The sequence below is a fragment of the Oncorhynchus kisutch genome, linkage group LG18, assembly GCF_002021735.2.
Source record: "Oncorhynchus kisutch isolate 150728-3 linkage group LG18, Okis_V2, whole genome shotgun sequence".
In the NCBI taxonomy this organism is placed as follows: domain Eukaryota; kingdom Metazoa; phylum Chordata; class Actinopteri; order Salmoniformes; family Salmonidae; genus Oncorhynchus; species Oncorhynchus kisutch.
This window is the reverse complement of record NC_034191.2, coordinates 34886619-34905751: the sequence shown is the minus strand read 5'-3', so window position 1 is coordinate 34905751 and position 19133 is coordinate 34886619. Positions and strand designations below refer to the sequence as shown.

At 40.1% G+C, this 19133-nt stretch overlaps 1 protein-coding gene across 10 annotated transcripts; it reads left to right on the top strand.

The window, feature by feature from the left end:
- Positions 1 to 12297: 12297 nt before the first annotated feature.
- Positions 12298 to 18721, top strand: LOC109909054 (upstream stimulatory factor 1). 10 transcript variants are annotated; one of them, XM_031795883.1, is made up of 11 exons: positions 12298 to 12450; positions 13202 to 13265; positions 13451 to 13500; positions 13613 to 13731; positions 13942 to 14055; positions 14352 to 14505; positions 15118 to 15205; positions 15451 to 15509; positions 15664 to 15776; positions 15977 to 16105; positions 18168 to 18705. In XM_031795883.1, exons 2-11 carry the CDS (start codon positions 13258 to 13260, stop codon positions 18255 to 18257), a joined length of 924 nt encoding a protein of 307 aa, XP_031651743.1. In that variant the 5' UTR covers positions 12298 to 12450; positions 13202 to 13257; the 3' UTR covers positions 18258 to 18705. The 10 variants fall into 10 exon arrangements, with proteins under 10 accessions (XP_031651743.1, XP_031651741.1, XP_020363530.1 ...); XM_031795881.1 differs by having other exon boundaries at positions 12432 to 12450; positions 13613 to 13764; XM_020507941.2 differs by lacking the exon at positions 12298 to 12450 and adding an exon at positions 12465 to 12554 and having other exon boundaries at positions 13613 to 13764; positions 18168 to 18721.
- Positions 18722 to 19133: the final 412 nt, after the last annotated feature.

The following is a 19133-nucleotide window of genomic DNA, read 5'->3' as shown; positions in this document are numbered from 1 at the left end:
GTTTGGGAATTTAGACTAACTTTCACATAATTGTCTATGATACAAAATTGTGAAACAGTGAACCCCTTTGGCCAAAATAACTTCTAATGTAGGCTACTTGCCCACCGTCCCAGATTCAGGATCGGTTATATATTGTGTCTCCTTCTGATTTATACCAGGGGTGTGGTTAGAATGCTGATCCAAGATCTGCATGTATATCAAGTGTATACAAAACTTGTTCTCCCCACTGTACAATGTATTGAAACAGGATGTTGACGACATCGCTGTTTATGTATAATACACGCATTTACCATATAACATAATACGCTGGTGTAGCTCAGTGGTTACTTCGAACATTTTCAATATCAGAAACATTCTGTACCTCTGCAAAGGGGTTCGAACCGAGGGCGCTGTCCAGTGTTTTGCCAGTCACTTTTTCATTACTGTAGCGAACCTTTGATAATTTTGAGTGGGAAAATAAAGACAACAACAAAACAAGACAGAGTTATGGTGCATGCAGGAGTCTTTCGTTTGGGAATTTAGACTAACTTTCACATAATTGTCTATGATACAAAATTGTGAAACAGTGAACCCCTTCGGCCAAAATAAATTCTAACGTAGGCTACTTGCCCACGGTTCCAGATTCAGGATCGGTTATACATTGTGTCTCCTTCTGATTTATACTAGGGGTGTGGTTAGAATGCTGATCCAAGATCTGCATGTGTATCAAGTGTATCAAATACTTGTTCTCCCCACTGTACAATGTATTGAAACAGGATGTTGACGACATCGCGTTTATGTATAATACACACATTTACCATATGTCATACTGCGCTGGTGTAGCTCAGTGGTTACTTCAAAAACTTTCTCTATCAGAAATGTTCTGGACCTCTGCAAAGGGGTTCGAACCACGGGCGCTGTCCAGTGTTTTGCCAGTCACATTTTCATTACTGTAGCGAACCTTTGATAATTTTGAGTGGGAAAATAAAGACAACAACAAAACAAGACAGAGTTATGGTGCATGCAGGAGTCTTTCGTTTGGGAATTTAGACTAACTTTCACGTAATTGTCTATTATACAAAATTGTGAAACAGTGAACCCCTTTGGCCAAAATAACTTCTAATGTAGGCTACTTGCCCAACGTCCCAGATTCAGGATCGGTTATATATTGTGTCTCCTTCTGATTTATACTAGGGGTGTGGTTAGAATACTGATCCAAGATCTGCATGTGTATCGGGTGTATCAAATACTTGTTCTCCCCACTGTACAATGTATTGAAACAGGATGTTGACGACATCGCGGTTTATGTATAATACACGCATTTACCATATATCATACTGCGCTGGTGTAGCTCAGTGGTTACTTCGAACTCTTTCTTTACCAGTAATGTTCTCTACCTCTGCAAAGGGGTTCGAACCGAGGGCGCTGTCCAGTGTTTTGCCAGTCACTTTTGCATCACTGTAGCGAACCTTTGATAATTTTGATTGGGAAAATAAAGACTACCACAAAACAAGACAGAGTTACGGTGCATGCAGGAGTCTTTCGTTTGGGAATTTAGACTAACTTTCACATAATTGTCTATGATACAAAATTGTGAAACAGTGAACCCCTTTGGCCAAAATAACTTCTAATGTAGGCTACTTGCCCACCGTCCCAGATTCAGGATCGGTTATATATTGTGTCTCCTTCTGATTTATACCAGGGGTGTGGTTAGAATGCTGATCCAAGATCTGCATGTATATCAAGTGTATACAAAACTTGTTCTCCCCACTGTACAATGTATTGAAACAGGATGTTGACGACATCGCTGTTTATGTATAATACACGCATTTACCATATAACATAATACGCTGGTGTAGCTCAGTGGTTACTTCGAACATTTTCAATATCAGAAACATTCTGTACCTCTGCAAAGGGGTTCGAACCGAGGGCGCTGTCCAGTGTTTTGCCAGTCACTTTTTCATTACTGTAGCGAACCTTTGATAATTTTGAGTGGGAAAATAAAGACAACAACAAAACAAGACAGAGTTATGGTGCATGCAGGAGTCTTTCGTTTGGGAATTTAGACTAACTTTCACATAATTGTCTATGATACAAAATTGTGAAACAGTGAACCCCTTCGGCCAAAATAAATTCTAACGTAGGCTACTTGCCCACGGTTCCAGATTCAGGATCGGTTATACATTGTGTCTCCTTCTGATTTATACTAGGGGTGTGGTTAGAATGCTGATCCAAGATCTGCATGTGTATCAAGTGTATCAAATACTTGTTCTCCCCACTGTACAATGTATTGAAACAGGATGTTGACGACATCGCGTTTATGTATAATACACACATTTACCATATGTCATACTGCGCTGGTGTAGCTCAGTGGTTACTTCAAAAACTTTCTCTATCAGAAATGTTCTGGACCTCTGCAAAGGGGTTCGAACCACGGGCGCTGTCCAGTGTTTTGCCAGTCACATTTTCATTACTGTAGCGAACCTTTGATAATTTTGAGTGGGAAAATAAAGACAACAACAAAACAAGACAGAGTTATGGTGCATGCAGGAGTCTTTCGTTTGGGAATTTAGACTAACTTTCACGTAATTGTCTATTATACAAAATTGTGAAACAGTGAACCCCTTTGGCCAAAATAACTTCTAATGTAGGCTACTTGCCCAACGTCCCAGATTCAGGATCGGTTATATATTGTGTCTCCTTCTGATTTATACTAGGGGTGTGGTTAGAATACTGATCCAAGATCTGCATGTGTATCGGGTGTATCAAATACTTGTTCTCCCCACTGTACAATGTATTGAAACAGGATGTTGACGACATCGCGGTTTATGTATAATACACGCATTTACCATATATCATACTGCGCTGGTGTAGCTCAGTGGTTACTTCGAACTCTTTCTTTACCAGTAATGTTCTCTACCTCTGCAAAGGGGTTCGAACCGAGGGCGCTGTCCAGTGTTTTGCCAGTCACTTTTGCATCACTGTAGCGAACCTTTGATAATTTTGATTGGGAAAATAAAGACTACCACAAAACAAGACAGAGTTACGGTGCATGCAGGAGTCTTTCGTTTGGGAATTTAGACTAACTTTCACATAATTGTCTATGATACAAAATTGTGAAACAGTGAACCCCTTTGGCCAAAATAACTTCTAATGTAGGCTACTTGCCCACCGTCCCAGATTCAGGATCGGTTATATATTGTGTCTCCTTCTGATTTATACCAGGGGTGTGGTTAGAATGCTGATCCAAGATCTGCATGTATATCAAGTGTATACAAAACTTGTTCTCCCCACTGTACAATGTATTGAAACAGGATGTTGACGACATCGCTGTTTATGTATAATACACGCATTTACCATATAACATAATACGCTGGTGTAGCTCAGTGGTTACTTCGAACATTTTCAATATCAGAAACATTCTGTACCTCTGCAAAGGGGTTCGAACCGAGGGCGCTGTCCAGTGTTTTGCCAGTCACTTTTTCATTACTGTAGCGAACCTTTGATAATTTTGAGTGGGAAAATAAAGACAACAACAAAACAAGACAGAGTTATGGTGCATGCAGGAGTCTTTCGTTTGGGAATTTAGACTAACTTTCACATAATTGTCTATGATACAAAATTGTGAAACAGTGAACCCCTTCGGCCAAAATAACTTCTAATGTAGGCTACTTGCTCACGGTTCCAGATTCAGGATCGGTTATATATTGTGTCTCCTTCTGATTTATACCAGGGGTGTGGTTAGAATGCTGATCCAAGATCTGCATGTGTATCGGGTGTATCAAATACTTGTTCTCCCCACTGTAAAATGTATTGAAACAGGATGTTGACGACATCGCGTTTATGTATAATACACACATTTACCATATATCATACTGCGCTGGTGTAGCTCAGTGGTTACTTCAAAAACTTTCTCTATCAGAAATGTTCTGGACCTCTGCAAAGGGGTTCGAACCGCGGGCGCTGTCAAGTGTTTTACCAGTCACTTTTGCATCACTGTAGCGAACCTTTGATAATTTTGAGTGGGAAAATAAAGACTACCACAAAACAAGACAGAGTTACGGTGCATGCAGGAGTCATTTGTTTGGGAATTTAGACTAACTTTCACATAATTGTCTATGATACAAAATTGTGAAACAGTGAACCCCTTTGGCCAAAATAACTTCTAACGTAGGCTACTTGCCCACGGTTCCAGATTCAGGATCGGTTATACATTGTGTCTCCTTCTGATTTATACTAGGGGTGTGGTTAGAATGCTGATCCAAGATCTGCATGTGTATCAAGTGTATCAAATACTTGTTCTCCCCACTGTACAATGTATTGAAACAGGATGTTGACGACATCGCGTTTATGTATAATACACACATTTACCATATGTCATACTGCGCTGGTGTAGCTCAGTGGTTACTTCAAAAACTTTCTCTATCAGAAATGTTCTGGACCTCTGCAAAGGGGTTCGAACCACGGGCGCTGTCCAGTGTTTTGCCAGTCACATTTTCATTACTGTAGCGAACCTTTGATAATTTTGAGTGGGAAAATAAAGACAACAACAAAACAGGACAGAGTTATGGTGCATGCAGGAGTCTTTCGTTTGGGAATTTAGACTAACTTTCACATAATTGTCTATTATACAAAATTGTGAAACAGTGAACCCCTTTGGCCAAAATAACTTCTAATGTAGGCTACTTGCCCAACGTCCCAGATTCAGGATCGGTTATATATTGTGTCTCCTTCTGATTTATACCAGGGGTGTGGTTAGAATACTGATCCAAGATCTGCATGTGTATCGGGTGTATCAAATACTTGTTCTCCCCACTGTACAATGTATTGAAACAGGATGTTGACGACATCGCGGTTTATGTATAATACACGCATTTACCATATATCATACTGCGCTGGTGTAGCTCAGTGGTTACTTCAAAAACTTTCTCTATCAGAAATGTTCTGTACCTCTGCAAAGGGTTTCGAGCCATGGTCGCTGTCCAGTGTTTTGCCAGTCACTTTTTCATTACTGTAGTGAACCTTTGATAATTTTGAGTGGGAAAATAAAGACTACAACAAAACAAGACAGAGTTACGGTGCATGCAGGAGTCATTTGTTTGGGAATTTAGATTAACTTTCACATAATTGTCTATGATACAAAATTGTGAGACAGTGAACCCCTTCGGCCAAAATAACTTCTAATGTAGGCTACTTGCCCACGGTTCCAAATTCAAGATCGGTTATATATTGTGTCTCCTTCTGATTTATACCAGGGGTGTGGTTAGAATGCTGATCCAAGATCTGCATGTGTATCAAGTGTATCAAATACTTGTTCTCCCCACTGTACAATGTATTGAAACAGGATGTTGACGACATCGCTGTTTATGTATAATACACGCATTTACCATATAACATAATACGCTGGTGTAGCTCAGTGGTTACTTCGAACATTTTCAATATCAGAAACATTCTGTACCTCTGCAAAGGGGTTCAAACCGAGGGCGCTGTCAAGTGTTTTACCAGTCACTTTTGCATCACTGTAGCGAACCTTTGATAATTTTGAGTGGGAAAATAAAGACTACCACAAAACAAGACAGAGTTACGGTGCATGTAGGAGTAATTTGTTTGGGAATTTAGACTAACTTTCACATAATTGTCTATGATACAAAATTGTGAAACAGTGAACCCCTTTGGCCAAAATAACTTCTAACGTAGGCTACTTGCCCACGGTTCCAGATTCAGGATCGGTTATACATTGTGTCTCCTTCTGATTTATACTAGGGGTGTGGTTAGAATGCTGATCCAAGATCTGCATGTGTATCAAGTGTATCAAATACTTGTTCTCCCCACTGTACAATGTATTGAAACAGGATGTAAACGACATCGCGTTTATGTATAATACACACATTTACCATATATCATACTGCGCTGGTGTAGCTCAGTGGTTACTTCAAAAACTTTCTCTATCAGAATTGTTCTGTACCTCTGCAAAGGGGTTCGAACCACGGGCGCTGTCCAGTGTTTTGCCAGTCACTTTTTCATTACTGTAGCGAACCTTTGATAATTTTGAGTGGGAAAGTAAAGACTACAACAAAACAAGACAGAGTTATGGTGCATGCAGGAGTCTTTTGTTTGGGAATTTAGACTAACTTTCACATAATTGTCTATTATACAAAATTGTGAAACAGTGAACCCCTTTGGCCAAAATAACTTCTAATGTAGGCTACTTGCCCAACGTCCCAGATTCAGGATCGGTTATATATTGTGTCTCCTTCTGATTTATACCAGGGGTGTGGTTAGAATACTGATCCAAGATCTGCATGTGTATCGGGTGTATCAAATACTTGTTCTCCCCACTGTACAATGTATTGAAACAGGATGTTGACGACATCGCGGTTTATGTATAATACACGCATTTACCATATATCATACTGCGCTGGTGTAGCTCAGTGGTTACTTCAAAAACTTTCTCTATCAGAAATGTTCTGTACCTCTGCAAAGGGTTTCGAGCCATGGTCGCTGTCCAGTGTTTTGCCAGTCACTTTTTCATTACTGTAGTGAACCTTTGATAATTTTGAGTGGGAAAATAAAGACTACAACAAAACAAGACAGAGTTACGGTGCATGCAGGAGTCATTTGTTTGGGAATTTAGATTAACTTTCACATAATTGTCTATGATACAAAATTGTGAGACAGTGAACCCCTTCGGCCAAAATAACTTCTAATGTAGGCTACTTGCCCACGGTTCCAAATTCAAGATCGGTTATATATTGTGTCTCCTTCTGATTTATACCAGGGGTGTGGTTAGAATGCTGATCCAAGATCTGCATGTGTATCAAGTGTATCAAATACTTGTTCTCCCCACTGTACAATGTATTGAAACAGGATGTTGACGACATCGCTGTTTATGTATAATACACGCATTTACCATATAACATAATACGCTGGTGTAGCTCAGTGGTTACTTCGAACATTTTCAATATCAGAAACATTCTGTACCTCTGCAAAGGGGTTCAAACCGAGGGCGCTGTCAAGTGTTTTACCAGTCACTTTTGCATCACTGTAGCGAACCTTTGATAATTTTGAGTGGGAAAATAAAGACTACCACAAAACAAGACAGAGTTACGGTGCATGTAGGAGTAATTTGTTTGGGAATTTAGACTAACTTTCACATAATTGTCTATGATACAAAATTGTGAAACAGTGAACCCCTTTGGCCAAAATAACTTCTAACGTAGGCTACTTGCCCACGGTTCCAGATTCAGGATCGGTTATACATTGTGTCTCCTTCTGATTTATACTAGGGGTGTGGTTAGAATGCTGATCCAAGATCTGCATGTGTATCAAGTGTATCAAATACTTGTTCTCCCCACTGTACAATGTATTGAAACAGGATGTAAACGACATCGCGTTTATGTATAATACACACATTTACCATATATCATACTGCGCTGGTGTAGCTCAGTGGTTACTTCAAAAACTTTCTCTATCAGAATTGTTCTGTACCTCTGCAAAGGGGTTCGAACCACGGGCGCTGTCCAGTGTTTTGCCAGTCACTTTTTCATTACTGTAGCGAACCTTTGATAATTTTGAGTGGGAAAATAAAGACAACAACAAAACAAGACAGAGTTATGGTGCATGCAGGAGTCTTTTGTTTGGGAATTTAGACTAACTTTCACATAATTGTCTATTATACAAAATTGTGAAACAGTGAACCCCTTTGGCCAAAATAACTTCTAATGTAGGCTACTTGCCCAACGTCCCAGATTCAGGATCGGTTATATATTGTGTCTCCTTCTGATTTATACCAGGGGTGTGGTTAGAATACTGATCCAAGATCTGCATGTGTATCGGGTGTATCAAATACTTGTTCTCCCCACTGTACAATGTATTGAAACAGGATGTTGACGACATCGCGGTTTATGTATAATACACGCATTTACCATATATCATACTGCGCTGGTGTAGCTCAGTGGTTACTTCAAAAACTTTCTCTATCAGAAATGTTCTGTACCTCTGCAAAGGGGTTCGAACCACGGGCGCTGTCCAGTCTTTTGCCAGTCATTTTTGATTACTGTAGCGAACCTTAAATAATTTTGAGTGGGAAAATAAAGACTACAACAAAACAAGACAGAGTTACGGTGCATGCAGGAGTCATTTGTTTGGGAATTTAGATTAACTTTCACATAATTGTCTATGATACAAAATTGTGAGACAGTGAACCCAATCGGCCAAAATAACTTCTAATGTAGGCTACTTGCCCACGGTTCCAGATTCAGTTATATATTGTGTCTCCTTCTGATTTATACCAGGGGTGTGGTTAGAATGCTGATCCAAGATCTGCATGTGTATCAAGTGTTTCAAATACTTGTTCTCCCCACTGTACAATGTATTGAAACAGGATGTTGACGACATCGCGGTTTATGTATAATACACGCATCTACCATATAACATACTACGCTGGTGTAGCTCAGTGGTTACTTCAAAAACTTTCTCTATCAGAAATGTTCTGTACCTCTGCAAAGGGGTTCGAGCCATGGTCGCTGTCAAAAGTTTTGCAAGTCACTTTTTCATTACTGTAGTGAACCTTTGATAATTTTGAGTGGGAAAATAAAGACTACAACAAAACAAGACAGAGTTACAGTGCATGCAGGAGTCATTTGTTTGGGAATTTAGATTAACTTTCACATAATTGTCTATGATACAAAATTGTGAGACAGTGAACCCGTTCGGCCAAAATAACTTCTAATGTAGGCTACTTGCCCACGGTTCCAGATTCAAGATCGGTTATATATTGTGTCTCCTTCTGATTTATACCAGGGGTGTGGTTAGAATGCTGATCCAAGATCTGCATGTGTATCAAGTGTATCAAATACTTGTTCTCCCCACTGTACAATGTATTGAAACAGGATGTTGACGACATCGCTGTTTATGTATAATACACGCATTTACCATATAACATAATACGCTGGTGTAGCTCAGTGGTTACTTCGAACATTTTCAATATCAGAAACATTCTGTACCTCTGCAAAGGGGTTCGAACCGAGGGCGCTGTCAAGTGTTTTACCAGTCATTTTTGATTACTGTAGCGAACCTTTGATAATTTTGAGTGGGAAAATAAAGACTAAAACAAAACAAGACAGAGTTACGGTGCATGCAGGAGTCATTTGTTTGGGAATTTAGATTAACTTCACACAATTGTCTATGATACAAAATTGTGAGACAGTGAACCACATCGGCCAAAATAACTTCTAATGTAGGCTACTTGCTCACGGTTCCAGATTCAGGATCGGTTATATATTGTGTCTCCTTCTGATTTATACCAGGGGTGTGGTTAGAATGCTGATCCAAGATCTGCATGTGTATCGGGTGTATCAAATACTTGTTCTCCCCACTGTACAATGTATTGAAACAGGATGTTGACGACATCGCGTTTATGTATAATACACACATTTACCATATATCATACTGCGCTGGTGTAGCTCAGTGTTTACGTCAAAAACTTTCTCTATCAGAATTGTTCTGTACCTCTGCAAAGGGGTTCGAACCACGGGCGCTGTCCAGTGTTTTGCCAGTCACTTTTTCATTACTGTAGCGAACCTTTGATAATTTTGAGTGGGAAAATAAAGACAACAACAAAACAAGACAGAGTTATGGTGCATGCAGGAGTCTTTCGTTTGGGAATTTAGACTAACTTTCACATAATTGTCTATTATACAAAATTGTGAAACAGTGAACCCCTTTGGCCAAAATAACTTCTAATGTAGGCTACTTGCCCAACGTCCCAGATTCAGGATCGGTTATATATTGTGTCTCCTTCTGATTTATACCAGGGGTGTGGTTAGAATACTGATCCAAGATCTGCATGTGTATCGGGTGTATCAAATACTTGTTCTCCCCACTGTACAATGTATTGAAACAGGATGTTGACGACATCGCTGTTTATGTATAATACACGCATTTACCATATAACATAATACGCTGGTGTAGCTCAGTGGTTACTTCGAACATTTTCAATATCAGAAACATTCTGTACCTCTGCAAAGGGGTTCGAACAGAGGGCGCTGTCAAGTGTTTTACCAGTCACTTTTGCATCACTGTAGCGAACCTTTGATAATTTTGAGTGGGAAAATAAAGACTACCACAAAACAAGACAGAGTTACGGTGCATGTAGGAGTCATTTGTTTGGGAATTTAGACTAACTTTCACATAATTGTCTATGATACAAAATTGTGAAACAGTGAACCCCTTTGGCCAAAATAACTTCTAACGTAGGCTACTTGCCCACGGTTCCAGATTCAGGATCGGTTATACATTGTGTCTCCTTCTGATTTATACTAGGGGTGTGGTTAGAATGCTGATCCAAGATCTGCATGTGTATCAAGTGTATCAAATACTTGTTCTCCCCACTGTACAATGTATTGAAACAGGATGTAAACGACATCGCGTTTATGTATAATACACACATTTACCATATATCATACTGCGCTGGTGTAGCTCAGTGGTTACTTCAAAAACTTTCTCTATCAGAATTGTTCTGTACCTCTGCAAAGGGGTTCGAACAACGGGCGCTGTCCAGTGTTTTGCCAGTCACTTTTTCATTACTGTAGCGAACCTTTGATAATTTTGAGTGGGAAAATAAAGACAACAACAAAACAAGACAGAGTTATGGTGCATGCAGGAGTCTTTCGTTTGGGAATTTAGACCAACTTTCACATAATTGTCTATTATACAAAATTGTGAAACAGTGAACCCCTTTGGCCAAAATAACTTCTAATGTAGGCTACTTGCCCAACGTCCCAGATTCAGGATCGGTTATATATTGTGTCTCCTTCTGATTTATACCAGGGGTGTGGTTAGAATACTGATCCAAGATCTGCATGTGTATCAAGTGTATCAAATACTTGTTCTCCCCACTGTACAATGTATTGAAACAGGATGTTGACGACATCGCGGTTTATGTATAATACACGCATTTACCATATAACATACTGCGCTGGTGTAGCTCAGTGGTAACTTCAAAAACTTTCTCTATCAGAAACATTCTCTACCTCTGCAAAGGGGTTCGAACTGTGGGCGCTGTCCAGTGTTTTGCCAGTCACTTTTGCATCACTGTAGTGAACCTTTGATAATTTTGAGTGGGAAAAAAAAAGACTACCACAAAACAAGACAGAGTTACGGTGCATGCAGGAGTCTTTCGTTTGGGAATTTAGTTGAACTTTCACATAATTGTCTATGACACAAAATTGTGAAACAGTGAACCCCTTTGGCCAAAATAACTTCTAATGTAGGCTACTTGCCCACGGTTCCAGATTCAGTTATATATTGTGTCTCCTTCTGATTTATACCAGGGATGTGGTTAGAATGCTGATCCAAGATCTGCATGTGTATCAAGTGTGTCAAATACTTGTTCTCCCCACTGTACAATGTATTGAAACAGGATGTTGACGACATCGCGGTTTACGTATAATACACGCATTTACCATATAACATACTGCGCTGGTGTAGCTCAGTGGTTACTTCGAAAACTTTCTCTATCAGAAATGTTCTGTACCTCTGCAAAGGGGTTCGAACCACGGGCGCTGTCCAGTGTTTTGCCAGTCATTTTTGATTACTGTAGCGAACCTTTGATAATTTTGAGTGGGAAAATAAAGACTACAACAAAACAAGACAGAGTTACGGTGCATGCAGGAGTCATTTGTTTGGGAATTTAGATTAACTTTCACATAATTGTCTATGATACAAAATTGTGAGACAGTGAACCCATTCGGCCAAAATAACTTCTAATGTAGACTACTTGCCCACGGTTCCAGATTCAGTTATATATTGTGTCTCCTTCTGATTTATACCAGGGGTGTGGTTAGAATGCTGATCCAAGATCTGCATGTGTATCAAGTGTATCAAATACTTGTTCTCCCCACTGTACAATGTATTGAAACAGGATGTTGACGACATCGCGGTTTATGTATAATACACGCATTTACTATATAACATACTGCGCTGGTGTAGCTCAGTGGTTACTTTGAAAACTTTCTTTATCAGAAATATTCTTTACCTCTGCAAAGGGGTTCGAACCACGGGTGCTGTCCAGTGTTTTGCCAGTCACCTTTTCATCACTGTAGCGAACCTTTGATCATTTTGAGTGGGAAAATAAAGACTACAACAAAACAAGACAGAGTTACGGTGCATGCAGGAGTCATTCGTTTGGGAATTTAGATTAACTTTCACATAATTGTCTATGATACAAAATTGTGAGACAGTGGCCCCTTTGGCCAAAATAACTTCTAACTTCTAATCGGTTATATATTGTCTCCTGATTTATACCAGGGGTGTGGTTAGAATGCTGATCCAAGATCTGCACAGTTGATGAAGCCCGGTAAAGATGGCTACAACACTAGATCTGTTTGATTTATTTTATCGGGCGCAGTTCCTAGGAGCTGTGGAATGGTATTACTAGGCCAAATCTTCTCAATGAGCGCGCCAGGCGAGGTAAATTAATCGCACCTAAAATGTTGCACATGCGCAGACCATACAGTCAATGGCGCAGACAGCCAGTAATGTTGACAAACAACTGGGGAGAGGCCAATTGCACCGTAAGGGAAATATTCCGATCTTGTATGTAGCTATTGTACAAATACTGTATTCTCTATGCAATTAAATGTTTCAAGCAGCGTTGTACAAATGCCAAATGTTCGACATTTGCCTGGCTTTATTACTGTCTAAATAGCTAAGGTTAGTTTACGTTAATTCACAACATTAGCTAGTAGCAGCTAGCTATAGCGAAGGTGCTTTGTTTAACTGACCTGTCGCAGCTTGAAGGAACCCTTGGAATAATGCAGCTTGCTACATATTCGTAACTTATACAATTAAATATCGGTATGTGTGTTGGTTTGCTACTACTTTAGCACTCTGGATTTGGCATTTCGAATTTTGACATTTAGCTTCAGCTATTTGCATGACGTTTTCGGCAAGGAAATGATCTGAAAAGTTACAGGGTAAAAGTAGTTATTTGCTGAATGAGGTTCCAAGCTCGCGGCTACATTGTAGGGGGCAACATCCACTGTAACTACTGAAGGGGCCTAAAGAGTACTGTTATCACTCCAATCAAACATACTGTATAGCTGGTTCCTTGAATGCTTTCTAGATTTTTTGGAAATCAGAGGTTTCAGGTTTGTGATTGGGTATCTATAGCCTAGTTTGTTTTTCCCAAAAGATGACCAACTTTACCTTTTTCCTCAAGTGTTTAGCTCCCGGCTGAATGAAGGAGATTCCCTTTCCAGTTGACACTCTGTGAAAATGAAGGGGTGAGCTAACAATGCATTGATTTAACCATAATCCATTTGAACCAAAAGCTACTTCCACATGATTTGTTGTAATAAATTTGAGTGTTGGGCTAGATGGTCATATTCTAGCACAAGTTGAAAGAGCGGTGTGTTACTGTATATTTGTTACTGTGTATTATCATTGTTCTTCTCATTTTGTTATGTAGTCAACAGAAAAGCCCTGACCCGGATGAAAGTGCACATGTCATTGAAGAAGGTAATGTCATGTAGAAAGGAAATAAAGACCCTCAAAACATCAGAAGACAAGACACCCATGGTATTTTCTTTCTGATATTATAGAGACTGTATTCTGAATTTTGCTCTACCAGGTGCAGTGGCTACAGCAGATGACCCATCAGCTGCCATCGCCACCATTCAGTCTGCCGCCACCTTCTCCTCAGAGCATCCGATAAAGTATCTATTCAAGACGGAGGGAGCTGGGGGGCAGGTAGGGGAGCTGTACTACCCTCCCGCTGGGCAGGTACAGTTGGGAAAAGCATACTGTACAGGGCTCACTAGATCTAGCCGAAGTCCCTGAGCTGGAGCTCTGAGCCCAGCCAATGCCCATCCAAGGTTTTCTAAGGCTCAGTCTTCAGTCATTACTAATGAACGATTTTATGTTTTGCTCAACAAACCTGTGTGTTTTCTTTTGCTTAAGGTGACATACAGAGTAATCCAGGTGTCTGATGGACAGTTGGAGGCTCAAAGTGATGGAGCCACAGCGGTCAGTGTGCTAACTGGATTTCCTGCAGCCACACAGCCTGTGACCCAGGTGAGAATTTATACGAGCAGGACTTGGGGCCCTCCCAACGGGAAACACTGGTTGAAATAATGTCAAAATAAGTAATTTCAGCCTGTTTTTGGTTGTAATTACTTACATTTCAACCAGTTTTGTCCACCAGGCTAGTAGTATTTGATTAAAGTCGGATTCTGCAAATCAAACATAATATTGTTTTTAATCTGGGATAGCAAAGATGATCTACTCTATTCTATTCCTCTACTTCTACTACTCACTGTATACAGTTTCGATTGTTATTCAACACTGACAAAGGTGTCCTCTTGCTGTAGGCTTTGTACCCTCAGTCTGAGGGGTTGGAGGGGGACGGCACTGAGACGCATTACACCTACTACCCTACAACCATCGCTGATGCTTCACCAGGCACCATGGTAACCAGCGTGGTGCAGGCATCTGATACACATCTAAGTCAGAGCACTCCCACTGGTGAGGAGATGGAGACTCAATCACATAGAAATAGAATTACTATATAGAATGAATAGATCCTATTTCTATGTTCCATCAGCTTGGTCATTTATTTCCAATTGGCTTTCCATTTTGAATGCCATTTGATATTGATACAGTTAGAGTACCAGTCAAATATGGACATAATATGGACTTGGTCTTTTACTAAATAGGACCCCCAACCCTCCCATGTCACAACAGAACTGATTGGCTCAAATGCATGAAGGAAAGAAATTCCACAAATTAAATTTTAACAAGGCACACCTATTAATTGAAATGCATTCCAGGTGACAACCTCATGAAGCTGGTTGAGAGAATGCCAAGAGTGTGCAAAGCTGTCATCAAAGCAAAGGGTGGCTACTTTGAAGAATCTCAAATATAAAATATATTTTGATTTGTTTAACACTTTTTTTGTTACTACATGATTCCGTATGTGTTATTTCATAGTGTTGATGTCTTAACTATTATTCTACAATGTGGAAAATGGTAAAAATGAAGAAAAACCCTTTAATGAGTAGGTGTGTCCAAACTTTTTGACTGGTACTGTATATTGTTAATTTGGATTGAAAAAAGCAAGGGACTTCTTTGTTTCAGGGCAGTTGTATGTGATGATGTCCCCCCAGGAAGTGCTGACGGGAGCCAACCAGAGGTCCATTGCACCTCGCACACAACCGTACAACGCGTAAGCTGCCATTTTGATCAGTACAGTAGGTACTGTGATGGCTCTCCTGAGAAGCCAGGATAATCATCACAGTTACCATACTAGTTAGTCACACTGTCCTGTGTCCATTCATGAGTTTCTTTGTGTTGGGCTATTTTATTAGCCTTGTTACTGTTTTAGCTGCACACATGGATGTGTGCATGTGTATGCCAAAGTTTTCATGGCAATATCTGTTTATTCATGTCTATACTAATTGTGTCTTGTAGAAAATCAGAGGTCCCACGCACTTCTAGAGATGACAAAAGACGTGCCCAGCACAACGAGGGTGAGACCTAGATACCCATCATAAATTACTCATACAATACCTCATATGAAATGTCTCTTAAATGCTAGTTGGATTTGGATGTCACGATGAGCACAGAATCATGTGTTGCCCTGCCTACCTACTCAAATTTGTTATTGTGTCATTTGTCTTCAAGTTGAACGTAGACGCAGGGACAAGATCAACAACTGGATCGTCACGCTCTCAAAGACCATCCCAGACTGCAACATTGACCCTACCAAATCAGGGCAGGTCAGTATCAGCAATGAGGTCAGTATCACCATAAAATGGGTCACTGTCAAGTCTCATGGGTATGGCCAGGAGTTTTTCCTGACCATGTCACCTAACTAGAAAAAACTTAACTATAAAAAGTAGTACCAAGAGTTTTTTTCTTGTCAGAACACATTCTCAAGAAAAGCCTCCTGGCCCTACATGGGAGAGGGTGACACAGTCTTTGTGTTTTGGTCCAGAGTAAAGGTGGGATCCTCTCCAAAGCCTGTGACTATATCCAGGAGCTTCGGCAGAACAACCTTAGACTGGGGGATGACCTAAGCACCCTGGATAGGCTCAAAATGGACAACCAACTACTGAGGCAAGAGGTAAGATACTATGGTTGTGTTTACACAATTCTGATATTTTGCCCAATTATTGTTGAAAGAGCTAATTGGTCAAAATACCAAAAAGTGGGAAAGATCCGAATTGGCCTGCCTGTGTAAATGTAGCCAACTTTAAATCGTTCACGCTTTGTAATAGGTTCTGATTTGGATTTTGATGATCAGGCTGTAGGATTAGCGAGTGAGGGATTTTTGTGCTATCAATCCTGTTCACCTACTTACTGCAACACTAATTGTATATGCAATCACACAGAACCACAGAAAACATTTCTTTGAGATTTGACAACGTTTGTCGGACTGCGCAGCGTCACTGATCTACAGTCGTGGCCAAAAGTTTTGAGAATGACACAAATATTAATTTTCACAAAGTCTTCTGCCTCAGTTTGTATGATGGCAATTTGCATATACTCCAGAATGTTATGAAGAGTGATCAGATGAATTGCAATTAATTGCAAAGTCCCTCTTTGCCATGCAAATGAACTGAATCCCCCCCCAAAACATTTCCACTGCATTTCAGCCCTGCCACAAAAGGACCAGCTGACATCATGTCAATTATTATCTCATTAACACAGGTGTGAGTGTTGAGGACACGAGGACAAGGCTGGAGATCACTCTATCATGCTGATTGAGTTTGACTAACAGACTGGAAGCTTCAAAAGGAGGGTGGTGCTTGGAATCATTGTTCTTCCTCTGTCAATCATGGTTACCTGCAAGGAAACACGTGGCGACATCATTGCTTTGCACAAAAGGGCTTCACAGGCAAGAATAATGCTGCCAGTAAGATTCCACCGAAATCAACCATTTATCGGATCATTAAGAACTTCAAGGAGAGCGGTTCAATTTTTGTGAAGAAGGCTTCAGGGCGCCCAAGAAAGTCCAGCAAGCGCCAGGGCTGTCTCCTAAAGTTGATACAGAATGGCAGCAGGCAGGTGTGAGTGCATCTGCACGCACAGTGAGGCAAATACTTTTGGAGGATGGCCTGGTGTCAAGAAGGGCAGCAAAGAAGCCACTTCTCTCCAGGAAAAACATCAGCGACAGACTGATATTCTGCAAAAGGTACAGGGATTGGACTGCTGAGTCATTTTCTCTGATGAATCTCCCTTCCGATTGTTTAGGGCATCCGGAAAAAAGCTTGTCCGGAGAAGACAAGGTGAGCGCTACCGTCAGTCCTGTGTCATGCCAACAGTAAAGCATCCTGAGACCATTCATGTGTGGGGTTGCATCTCAGCCAAGGGAGTGGGCTCACTCACAATTTTGCCTTAGAACACAGCCATGAATAAAGAATGGTACCAACACATCCTCCGAGAGCAACTTCTCCAAACCATCCAGGAACAGTTTGATGATGAACAATGCCTTTTCCAGCATGATGGAGCACCTTGCCATAAGGCAAAAGTGATAACGAAGTGGCTCAGGGAACAAAACATCGATATTTGGGGTCCATGGCCACGAAACTCCCCAGACCTTAATCCCATAGAACTTGTGGTCAATCCTCAAGAGGCGGGCGGACAAACAAAACCCCACAAATTCTGACAAACTCCAAGCATTGATTATGCAAGAATGGTTTGTCATCAGTCAGGATGTGGCCCAGAAGTTAATTGACAGCATGCCAGGGCAGATTGCAGAGGTCTTGAAAAAAAGGGTCAACACTACAAATATTGACTCTTTGCATCAACTTCATGTAATTGTCAATAAAAGCCTTTGACACTTATGAAATGCTTGTAATTATACTTCAGTATTCCATAGTAACATCTGACAAAAATATCTAAAGACACTGAAGCAGCAGACTTTGTGTTATTCTCTAAACTTTTTGCCACGACTGTACAAATCACCTCGCATCCAAACAACTACTTATTAACTACTTATAACGCGCTCGAGGTTAGGGGTTCTGCACCTCGTCGTGCTCAAACTGTACCCCTCAAACATGCTGAAAATGTAACTTGCAAACAAAATATCAAACCAAAATACCAACAGCTTTTCACGAAACTCCATGCATCAGATGTAATAATAGGTTTTGTTTGAGCTGCTTTTCCCATCTAATTTTGCACAGGTAGAAGAATGGAAATCCAAGAACCAGGTTCTGAGGAACCAGCTGCGACAGAATGGCATTGTAGGAGCAGCAAACGCAGACACTCAGTGATGAGCAGCAAGGGTAGTCGGGGGAGAATATCTCAGTGAAGGAATGGAACTTTTGACCTCAAACTAAAAGAAAATTCTCACTACAAAAACTTCACTACAAAATCAGTCTGAAGGAGTTTACAAGATAGGTCATTAAAATGACCACATTTTACATAAGGAAAACCATGTTTAAAAAAAATCTTGTAAAGATTTTTCCCGCAGCTCTTCAGTGTTATGTACATACTTGTTTAGCTTTTTTACCTTTTTGACACAATTGCGCTTCATTGTATCAGGTATATATACTAACTCTTAGTATAGGTTTCAAAATACATTTTACATTTGACACATCTAGAGTATCAGATGTCCCCACTTGCAGAAATGACTCAGAACTTTGTTTTTTCTAAACTTGTCAGTGGGAAATGTATTATAATTATATATATATTGTAATAAAGGATCTTTGTATTGATAAATTATGATGGAACTTCATATTTGAGTGGAACAACTTCATGGGATTGAGAGCTTTCTATTCAGTTTACTTATTGAATCAAATCAAATTTGATTTGTCACATACACATGATTAGCAGATGTTATTGCGGGTGTAGAGAAATGCTTGTGCTTCTAGCTCCGACAGTGCAGTAATATCTAACCAATTACACAACATATACACACAAATCTAAGTACGAATGAATTAAGACTATGCATATGGGCGAGCGATGTCAGAGCGGAGCAGACTAAGATACAGTAGAATAGTATAGAAAAAAACAGTACATATGATATGAGTTATGTAAGCATTATTAAGTGAATGAGATGCTGTAGAATAGTATAGAAAACAGTATATACACATGAGATGAGTAATGTCAGTTATGTAAACATTAAGTGACAAAAGATACCATAGAAT